This window comes from Camelus ferus, chromosome 6, assembly GCF_009834535.1.
Source record: "Camelus ferus isolate YT-003-E chromosome 6, BCGSAC_Cfer_1.0, whole genome shotgun sequence".
Classification (NCBI taxonomy): Eukaryota; Metazoa; Chordata; class Mammalia; order Artiodactyla; family Camelidae; genus Camelus; species Camelus ferus.
The window spans coordinates 88,949,625-88,960,805 of NC_045701.1; the positions used below are offsets into that span (position 1 = coordinate 88,949,625).

Consider the following 11,181-nt stretch of genomic DNA (forward strand, 5'->3'; position numbering starts at 1 on the left):
AGCCTGTCGCTGGGTTGTTGAAAAATCACCTTCATTGGGGTTGTGTAATCTACCACAGACTTCTTATTTTCTTGGGAATGCCTCAGAGCTCCTGCATGGTCTGGAGTTCATCTGCCTCTCCACTCACCCCGCAGCTCGCAGCCCTTTTCCCTCTGCCTGGTCAGTCACTGTCCCTCATCCTCCTCTCCTCACTATTGTCACTGGGTTGTTTTGTGTTTGTTTTTATTAATAGCTGTGTCTGTCCTCCGATTTTAAAAGCCATATCCATCTGGGTCAAACATTTTGAAACAAACCAGAAGCCCAGGTTTTCATCTCCAGCTGTCTCCCATACTCTCTTTTATACCTCGCTCCTCTTCTCGCTGGCCCTGTCTGTACATTTAACTAGCTCTTTCTGGAGCCCTTCTCTGACTGCCCCCCTCCCCCTGCAAGATTCTCAATGCTGTTTGTGTGCTCTTCGTGTTTCTCAGACCATCAGTTATCCTCAGTTGCATCATCTCTAAGGAACCTAAGGCCAGTGGGCTGCCACCTAAACTGAAGATGTACCACGTTTTAGGTGGTTTCTTTCACATTTAAAATCCAAAATGTGCATCCCAGGTCAGGGCTCTGACAGCACCCATGTAGCTGGCCAGGAGCGCCGAGAGCACCCTAAAGCCACGACTCCTGCATCACTGTGGAGAGGCACTTACAGAGGCCAGACAGCCTAAACTGCATCCAATTCTCTCCTTTCCCCTGCCTGCACTCCCACCTCCCGAGTGACACAGGACAGACAGAAAAGCCAGCTGCCTTGGGATAATAAATAGCCTTGTCTGAAAACTGGTTGGACCACTCTCCCTCCTTAACCCCCTGCACATGCCCTGGGCTCCATGTGCCCCTGAAAGGCAGGCGGGATATCCTTTGCCCCCTGCTCTCCTCCCACCTCTTCTTCCCTGCCACTGCTCCAGTGTCAGCCGGCTTTCCCCAGTCCCGCTCTGAGAGAGGCTGAGAGACGGGGAACAAATGAAGGACGGAAGGAGGTTGCACCGGGCACCCCTCACGCCCCACGCCCAGCTGCCACCCGTCCTTCTGGCCGGGGCTTCCTCCTGAGGTCCCAGGAATGCCAGAGGAGGAGACAGCAAAAGCAAAGCAAACCTACCTGCTTCTTTCCCCCTTTACACACAACTGCAAACGCTCCTGTATCCTTCGCTGCAGCCAGCTTGGCAATGCACCCCCAACAACTCCCCCTTCCTGGACCTCCCCCCAAGTTTCCCCTCCTCAAAAATAACCCTTGCAGTTATACAGAGCCAAAGTGGGGCCAATTGCCTCCTGAAGAAATTAGGCATCTGCAAGTGGAGACATTCTAACAGCCACTCCACCATCTAAAGAGGGGTGGAGGGAGATAAAATAAGCGACTGCAACCGGCTTGGTAAAGGACGAAATGTCAACTGGCGAAAAGGACCTTGATCAAACCAGACTCAAATCTGGTTGCAAAACATTTTGTTTTAAATGCAACCAGCGAGTCTTCTTTGATGTTACAATGGTGAAAAATACAAGAGAAGTCCTCTTCCCTCCCTTCAAAAAGGCATCCTTCTCCCAACGCAAGCCCACTTTAATATCTATTCCCCTCCCCAAAAAATAATAAATCCACAAATTCTTACTAATGGATCTGCTGTAACAAAGGAGAAATGGCAGCAGCAAATGCTCCGAGCAGATGGCTCCTATGCTGGGTTTACAGGGGAGGGGAGAACCCCTTTTATATATTTATTTATTTATTTAAATTTTTTAAAATATAATATAAATATTCGGCTCTCGGCTGCCCCGCAGCCAGTCCTCGGCGGCGTTTGGGCGCGCTGCCCTCTCCAGCTCCGCGCCGGCAGCCCGGCCCCAACCTGATGAGGTGCTCGAGGATTGCAGGAACACAACCTGCCCGCGGTTTCGAGGGCACCCAGAGGATGTTTTATTTCTATTGCAATTTAAAAAAAAAAAAAGGGAACGGCGACCCAGGCAGCACGAGAGAAAGGACCGCGGGGAAAGGTTTGCGCGCCGCGAAGCAGCGGCCCCGCGGGCTGCGGCGGGCGGGGAGCGCCGCGAGCCGACCTTCCCGGAGCAACTGTGCAGGCACCCGGGCGAACTCCCCAGCAAACCCCCATACCTGGCCCGCTCCCGCACGCTTCTTCCCTTTTCTAAATAAACCCAACTGGGGCGCAGGAAGCTGCTGCGTCTCTGCCCCACTGCCTGACTTCGCCCGCCTCGCCACTTGCTTGAAATCCACACGATTTCAGCCGGTGGATTTCCACTGCGACCTGCCTTGTTTATTTAGATCGGGAAGATGAAAGATCTGAGATAGCAAGATGGGTAAGAGAATGATAGGTCTCTCTCCTTTTTTCCTTTTTTCTTTCCTTCTTTCCTTTTTTCTCCCTACTATTTTACAAGCACATCCCTCTCTTCCCACTCCTAGCTGACAACCCTTTTTTTTCCCTGTGGCGGGGATTTTTTACCAGCCCCCAATACCCCCACCCTTCTTTTTGGAGTGGGGGAAAAGAAGACAAGATCATCCCAGAAGACAGGCGGAGGTGGGGAAATGGGGGGTGGGGGTGCAGGAGCCCAGCAAACAGCCGCGCAGCTGGATTCTTTTGCAAATAGCAAGAGGAGGGGAGAGAAAGGCGGCTGAGGAATCCTAGGGCCGGCGTGGCCGGCGCCCTGCCCAGCTGGGAGCCGCGACCGGGGAACTCGGAGCCGGTGGCCGTCCCTGGCCCTGCGTCTCCCCAGGCCTGAGCGCACCCCGCTCTCCGCCCGCGCCGTCAGAGCGGACCCACGCGCTCGCCAACTTTTCCCCACTTCCCGGCTCCCCCCTCCCCCTCCGCTCCCCCAGCCCCCTCCCCCTCCTCTCCAAACCCCGCCACCAGCGCCGCCGCCGCCACACACGCCGCTCGGAGGGGCGAGCGTCCAGCCGGGCTCCGCGAGCACACACACACCTCCTCCAGCCTGCGCGCCCCCTCCTCGGCCTGGAGCCCGCTCCGCAGGCCCCCGAGCCCGAGGCGCGTCTGACTGCGCAGCGCCCCGACTCCCCGGGCTGCAAAGAAACTTTCCTATGGCCCCCCCCGCCCCCACCACCAGGCTCTAGGCCGACGCCGCTGCCTCTGAGAGCCAGTGGGCCGCCCCAGCGGCTGGCCGGGCTGCACCCGGCTCGGTGTCCCCAGTCCCGGGTGCCCGGAGCCCCATCCTCCGGCCCCTCGCCCGCACGCCGCAGACACTTACGGGTGATGAGCTCCCTCTGGGACAAGTGCTGCGGGTTGCCCTGTTTGCGGCGGGACATTGCCCCGGCATCTATTCTGGCATCGCCCGGAGAGCTGCACTGATGGGGGGAGCCAGGGGAGGGGGTCCGAGCCGCCGCCGCTGCCGCCGCCGCGCCGCTACCGCCGCCGCCGCCGCCGCGCCTCCTCTGCCCGGGTTGGTGTTTTGTTTTTTTTTCCCCCCTTCCTCTCTTGCCCTTTCTTGCTCCTCTTCTTCTTCTTTATTTTGCTGTTTCTTCTATGCTGTTTTTTGTTTTGTTTGCCAAAAGAAAAAGAGAAGAAAAAAAAAGGAAAACCTCTCGATCTAAAATAGAAGAAAGGCAAAAAAAAAAAAATCTGCTGTTGCTTGCCGCGGACTGGTTGGTTTCTTTAAAAATATATTCTTTTGAAGGAAAAAAAATCGCTTACACTTCTTCAAACTGTTTGGCCTCCTGGACCTCCCAATGTCTTCTTGAACTTAAACCGGATTTTGCACCGGCTCCTGACACTTTTCTTTCAGGGTCTGGTAGGTGGAAAGCGCACTTCTACCAGGAGGGGGGAAAGGGGGGGGGTGCAAACAAATAGAAAAGAAGAAAAAGAAAAGAAAAAAAGCAAAGAAAACTTGGGGACTTGTCTCGTACCCCCTCACCCCGCCCCCTCAAAAAACCCAAAGCAATGTAAAACTGCCCCGGTTCGGTTGTTTCTGGGTTTTCTGCGGGCTGCCTGGTTTTTTTCTCGGAGACTGACCCTTCCGAGGCTCTGGGGGGCTCCAGGAGCGGCTCTTTCCCAGTTCACCTGGCGGGCTGGCGCCGGCCGGAGAGGCTGCCGGGTCCCCGCGAGCGCTCCCCAGCGCTCCCCTGGCGCCTCGGGCCCAGGGGGAGCTGGGCTGAGGGGCAGCCTGCCCAGTGCGCCTGGGTCGGTGCGGGCGCGGACTGGGAGCTATAGATTGCAACGTGAAGATGGCGGAGTCCGGGTTCTCTGGGAGCTCTCGGTCTCTCTATGGCTGGGGCTGCCTCTGTACAATGGGATAAAATTCAAGTTCAAGTGCGGACGTGACGTTTAATCTGCACTAGAGACAAAAAGACCCAGAGAGTCGGAGCACTGGGGGCGACTAGCGGTGGCTTTTTAACATTGTACCCTGTAAGAGAACAAGAAAGCGCACACACACATACAGACACACTCGCGCGCGCGCGCACACACACACAGTCACACATATATACACACACACTCGCCCGTGCGCACACCCGCAGTCCAGGCCGGCCACACGTGCAGCGTTTTTGTGCGCTCCTCTTCTCCCCGCGCACTGGCAGCTCAAAATGGGAGGGAGGCGGGAAGGGAGGACGCTGGGCAGGGTATTTTTAAATAAAAGAAAATCCTCTCCATCCCTCCTCCCCTCCAGGGAGCAGGACCCCCTGATAAGGGGGCGGAGTACGGTGTACTTGGAAGTAAGTTGAATCAACGCTAGTCCCCACCCACTCATCCGAAAGCTCTTTCGGACTTGGGTGGGGGGGTGCTGTGAAAGAGGGTTGGGGTCGACACGGGGATTGGGGGAGATGGTCAATTGCTTCATCTCCTTTGAAAAGTAGCTCGGTGGTTTTTACGTTTGTTTTATTGAGGGGTTTGGGTTAAACTTCCAGAAAGTGTCTCCATATTAATCCTGATATTACCAACTCTGGGAGAGCAAAGTGGACAAAATAAAAGATACCAAAAGGAGGGAATTAGCACATTTGGGGGAGGGGAACCGTAAGACCTTGTTGGAGTCCCTTTCCGGAAGGAATGTTCTCCCGAATCTTTGCGCCCCCTCTACCTCACCCCTATAATTCCTCGGGGTCAAACGCGGGCGCCACCCCCAACGCCCAGGTCTGCGGGAAGCGTGGGGGTGAGGGGCCAGGGGTGCTCCATGTGGGGGAGGTTCTTGGACGTGCTGACCAGAAGTAAGTGTGGCTGGATCTTCGAACACACTTTTGAGGCCCCCTAGTTCCCTCCCACCCCCTGACAATTACTGCAACCTGGAAGTAACGCACCCCCACCCCCACCACGCCACGGGCTCCTCCGCCCAGGACAGGACTTGAAATCGCCCGTCAGACTGGGAAGGACGCAGCTGCCTTGTCAGCCGTTTGATCTCCAGCCGGCGAGGACAAGAGGAGTTGTGGGGGCCTGTTCGTGGCCCGGGGACAAGGCCAGGCCGCAGGCCGCGTGGACATCCCTCCCTCCACCTCCCCGTCCCTCCTCAGGCCGCGGCTAACTCCATCTATTCCGTGACTTGACCTTCCAACTGGGCGCGCCACGCGGCCGGCCCCCTCTCCCTTCCCAGGGCTTCCCGGGTCTGGGCCGGAGGCGGCCAGGGCGGGTCGGGGCCTGGCTCAGGGCTGGGCTTCTCAGGCGAGCCCAGCTGCACCCACCCCACCCCGCCCCCAGGCCGGGCTCTGGCGGCCTCACCGGAGCGAAGGCTGGGCCATGACGCCTCCGGGCGCGCCGCCTCCCTCGGGCCCTTTTCCTGGGGGGCGGTGTTCGCCCCCAAGGTCTTGGGTGGGGCGACGGCACCAAAAACTTAACAGTACAGCGCCCATTAGCGAGGACAGAAAGAGCTCCCTGCCCGAGCCACCACCGCCCCCGCCAAAAATTAATAAAATGTGCCCTAGCATGCAGTTTTGCGGACCCGGCTGCAGGGTCGGCGGACGAGCGGGTGGAGACTGGGCGGAGGGGGCAGTGTGAGGGCGAAGGGGGGCGGGAGGGGAGCGAGTTGGCACTACCTCCCCACCTGGGACTGCACACTGCTGCCCACCACCCATCACTCATACTCCACCTCCACGTGGTCCAAAGTCTAGAAGCACCTCCCTCTCCTCCCATCCAGCCCCACCACGAAAATCTTTCCAGGAAAGTGGCCTAAGTTTAAAAAAAAAAATGCCCACACACGCATTTAATAAACTTCTTAAGAAAACCATAAACCGGCCATCCCAACTCGCCCACATTCTTAAATTTGGGAGAGGAGTAAGCTCTCTTTCTGAGGACTGACAGTGTGAAGTCCAGAGAGGGTTAGCGTTTTGCCCAAGGTCACACAGCGTATGGGGGCAGATCTAGACTCAAATCTCCGCGGCTTGCCTGCAGCCCCGCGCTGCCGGCTCTCCGGCGCCCGAAATCCCAACACGAGACCCTCACCCTCTGGGGGTTGATTACAAGTACGGGGGACCCGGTCTGTGGGCATGGTGAACAGGACAGCCCCCTCCAAGAAAAGGGGGGTGTCCCTCCGCGGACTGCGCAAGGCGCTCCGGGACCCCGGCCGCAGCTGCCAACTCCTGCTCGCCTGGGCGGCGGAGTCCGAGGAGGGGGCACCCCCGCCCCAACCCCAGCAGGAAGTAGCGGGCAGGGGGCGGCGCGGGCTGCGACTGACCCGGGGAGCACTTCCTCATTGGCCCCGCGCTGCCCCGACGGCGGGAAGAGGGACGCGCAGGCGGGCCGGCGCAGGGCTGGACACGCCGCCGCCCGCCGGCGCGCTCCACCTCGCGGCGACCGGGGAGAGGCTGCCCTGCCCCTGCCCCTGCCCAGCCTTGCGCTGGCCCCTTCGCCCTCCTCCTCCAACTCCTCCTCTCGGGAGAGGCGGCCGGGCGCAGGCAGCGAGCGATCCCAGCTGCCGCTCCAGTCTCCTTTTTTTCCCTCTGCCCGTCTGGCACGGCATCATTAGCGCTGAAAGCTGTTAATGTCTGGTCTCACAGCTCCCCCTTTAGTCTTGCTGTGCTCCCTGTCTCGCGTTCCAAGCCAGATCAATAGCCTGCCTCTCCACCGACCTTGACCTCTCCCTCGACCCCGCCTGGCTTCGGCAGCTGGCCCACACTAATGTTTCCCCACTCTCCTGATGCCCAGACCACAGGCAGGTGTGGCGGGACGGGGATGGCGGAGCTCGGGCCACAGCCCTGTCCCTGCCCGCTCCTCAGGACCCCTGGCAGGCAGGGAGTCCAGAACCCTTCTGAGACGTTACTGCACACTCACGCGCGCGCGCACACACACACACACACACACACACACACACACACACACACACATTCTTCTCTCTCTCTCTCTCTCCTTGAGCTATCAAGCCTTTGTTTAGCATAAAAGTCACTCCCATCCCCAAAGGAGGAGGGGTGCAGGTGCTTAACATATGAAAATACAAAAGGGAAAAGTTTAAGTACAAATACCGTAATTTGTATCGTATCGGTAAAACAATACTTCAGACTCATTTCTCCAGCCCCTGCTGCAGGCCTACTGTGTGCTCAGCCCAGAGAAGGGGCTTTGTGCCTACTGGAGTCAGAAACAAATGCCACATTTTCTGCACTATCTTGGAAAGAAAAAAAAAGATGTGAAAAAGCTTTTTGAAGTCACAAATATTTCCCTGCTCTTTTCTAGCTTCACAGTGCATTCTAGCAGATAATCCCCTATATTTTCAGTCTCTTTAAATTTCTTTATTGAGAAAGAGTTCAGAAATCGTAAATAATTTTATCAGATCAGAGTGCATTTTTATGAATTTTGTGTGGGGTTCTGGATTCCCTGTGTGTGCTGCAGGGGACACGCCATACTGTGGGGGCAGATTAAACAGACACGTGACCCCCACCCCACGCCAGGTTTCTTGTTTAAAAACCTTTGAACAGTTCTCAGTGCTTAACTCTTAGCTGAGGGGGGACTCTGTTCAAGATTCTGCAATGCTATCTTTGCCTTCCAAGCTGTGATGTTTCATATCATGTCTTTACAAAAATTTGGAAAGAATCAAGATGAGGAGAAATGGGGCTCTCAATATTTCTGCAGAAAGAAAATCGATGTTTCATTTGTTTTTTTTTTTTTAAACAGGGATCCACCATCTAAAATACAGTCAAATAACTTTGTAGCAATATAAAAACTCAACTACACGTCTACCAAATTACCCTGGGCTTCAGTTCTGGTGCTTAAAAAAAAAAAATCCAGGCAAAGAGAAGGCAAATCTTTTCATATTCACAGGTGGAGGGCAAACTCAGGAAGTAAATTGTGTCTGCTGATTCCTATGCCTTGGTGTCTATGTTAAACGCTATTGACTGTGAAGATGAGGATAAATAAAATGCATCGATCTCATCGGGAGATTGACTTGCTTTAACTTTCGAGGAAACCACAATGAAAGTACTAAGCAAATCATATTTATGTCCATATTAATAAGGCTCCCAAGATGGCCTTTATCTCCTTCCTTACTGTTCCAGAATCTCTAGGAGCTATCAAACCCAGAAGCCTAAAAAGGCAGAAGAGGCATTTTAAGCTTCCTGGCATATCTTCTAGAATTCTTTTATGACATTTCTGAAAATTACAGCAAATTTCTGGGAGCCATAAGCTCTCAATTAAGGCTTCGCTCCATTTGGAGGAATTTTTTGCATTGTCACCTTATAGCAGAGGCAGGACCACAAAACTGGCCTTCCAGCAAGTGTTAGGTTGATTCTTTCCATGTACTGAATTTAGCAAGATTGCTTTTGTTAAAACATGACATCATTTGCGCCTTATTTGTGTCTGCAGTCATACTTGGACTTGGTAGATTTCTGAGTGCTGCTTAGCTACCCAAAGCCTGCAAGCTCTAGGAAATCTAAGAGGCTTTCCTGCCTGTCTTTATAGCTGCAGCCTGCAAGGGGTTAAACCAAAGTCACTGTTCCTGATTCATGTATTATTTTCCTTAAAAAATACTTACCCAGCTCTCCGTATATGAAAAAGACTCACACCCACATTGAATGTTCCTAGCTCTGTCCCTGTCATCAGAAATGATATTGAATGGCTCAGTACTAGGGGATCTGGAACTATTTCTACAGCTTTCTCACCTCATTTGGAATTTTCTTGCCTTGCTAATTTTAATTCTTTAGTTGAGTCATCAATTCAAATTTGGTAGGGATTGGCATCACCCAGTCGGTTGACTTGGGAGAAATACTGTTCACAAAGATGATCAGACTCCACCAAATCCCACCCTCCATGTACACGAGATCAGAGTGGCTATGAGAGTGAGTGAGTGTATGGGGGGTGTACAAAAAGGGTCTCGCCGCTGCTTTCTGTCTTGCCACACCACGTCTCCAAATTGTGTATCTGAAAATGCCAAACACACACACCTCCAGTAGCTTGAATTCAGTGGCTATCAATCTTCTCTATTTAGAGTACAGACGAGGAAGCGAAAGCAAGTTAAAATGGTTCATTTGGGGAAAAAACTGGGACTCAGAAGGGAATTTTCAGTTCCAACACTGGCTGTCAGCGGCTGTCTTCAGAAATGGACTACAAGGAGGTGTCTGGTGATAGGAAATGGGGAGGGGCTGGGGATGGAGGCAATAATGATCACCTTCCTAACAAGAGTTTTATGAGGCTGTGAGGATTAATTAGTTTGTATCCTTAAGCAGTTTGAGAAAGAGGAAGTTGCAGTAAATGCTAAGCTGGAGTTGTAGACGTGTCTGACTCAGTGGTGAGCTCTGCTCCCACCTCCAGCACCCCGCGCCCCCCCCCCAAGTCGCAGCCTTGAACACTCCTGCCTGTGCTGTGATGCTGTGCAAGGGAAGTGGTGGAAAGGGAAGTGAGGGGGAAGCACTCACTTAGGGAAGAACAGAAGAGAGGCATGAGTCAGGCTAGCATCCCTCGGAAAGGCAAAGGCACCGCTAATGAGGATGCTGTAGGGGAGCGCTTACCAAAAAATAACACTAAAAACCAGCCAACACCTTGTTTCAGATACGCCTTCAAGAGCTGGAAAAGACAAGGGGATATGGGAGATCTCATCTGTTGTCTTGTAGTTTTAGAAACAGCCACGTATGCTTTCGAGTGAATTCAACAAAGGTAGTTTGTATCCTAGAAAACATTTAAGGGCCGTTCCCTCTATTGAATAGAGAAAGGTCAAGGTTGCAAGCTGACAAATAAACAAGCGTCTACCATGCAAAATTGGGATTGCAGGCACGTTACTGGAGATGGAATAATATATCTACAGTACGTGAAAGTTATAAAAGTTCTTCCATTGTGTGCATCTGAAAACAGTGCATCTGCTTAAAGATACGCAATTTACAATGCTGAACTTACAAGGCAGACAATTTGCTACAACAAAAGATAATTAATGCTGCCCAGGGAAAACTGAGACACTGGATTGCTGTGTATTCTGGTATTAGTTTAAACTGGGTCCCTTAAAAGAGAAAACAAAAAGATTTCAGTGTGATTTTGAGCCTTTGGGATCATTGAAATAACAATGGCTTCTAAAATATGGATGTGACTATAACATTTCCCGTTTGAACTTGCAACAAAGCCCCTCTGCTTCTCTCTCTCTCCCCGCGAGATGTCCTGAAGTGGAACACTGCACGGGAGCAAAGACACCCATCTCTGACCTGTCTCTGATGGTCTACCACCTACACAGGGCAGATTCATGGTCGATACACTAACATCTGAATTTGGATCTCTGGATTCCAACGCATGGATTCATCAGCTGTTGGGATTTAGCACAGGCATCTGCAGTTTCATTATTTGTATCTGCTTAACAGGAACAATTAGAGAACTGAAGAGTGAGGACGCCCGTTTGGGGACCGTTTCGGTATTGTACCCAGACCACACATTCCGGCTGGGAAAGAACACGGTAATGTATAAAGCATTAGTGGATTTAACACTCTGCGTCGTGTTTGGGGAATCGAATTGTTGATGTTTCTGGCAAGAACTCATACTCCAGTTGAAATCTATCAAACACCTTAATTAGCTCCGGGATACCGAAAAGCGCCCAACCCAGAGGCAAGCTGGAAAGCAGTAGAAAGGAAAGGCAGGAAACTGTGCAGAGGTGGCCCAGGCCTCCCCGAGGTCCCCCAGGGCCCTGTGGCATCAGTTTCAGGACCAGGATGCACAAGCCACGGTGCAAAGTCAGACAAACCCCGACTCACCAAGGCAGCCACGGGGGACGAGACAGAGGATGTTTGGATGGTTTGATGGGTGGCAGCTAACA

The 11,181-nt window shown here is 53.3% G+C and overlaps 1 protein-coding gene across 1 annotated transcript in view; it reads right to left on the bottom strand.

Moving 5' to 3' along the window:
• BCL11B (BAF chromatin remodeling complex subunit BCL11B) overlaps positions 1-3,461 on the bottom strand; it is a 94,233-nt gene extending 90,772 nt beyond the window's left edge. The window contains 1 exon segment of the mRNA XM_032482595.1: positions 3,235-3,461. Within this exon segment, the coding sequence (XP_032338486.1) occupies positions 3,235-3,292 (58 nt within the window). The 5' untranslated portion in view covers positions 3,293-3,461.
• Between the last annotated feature and the right edge of the window lie 7,720 nt (positions 3,462-11,181).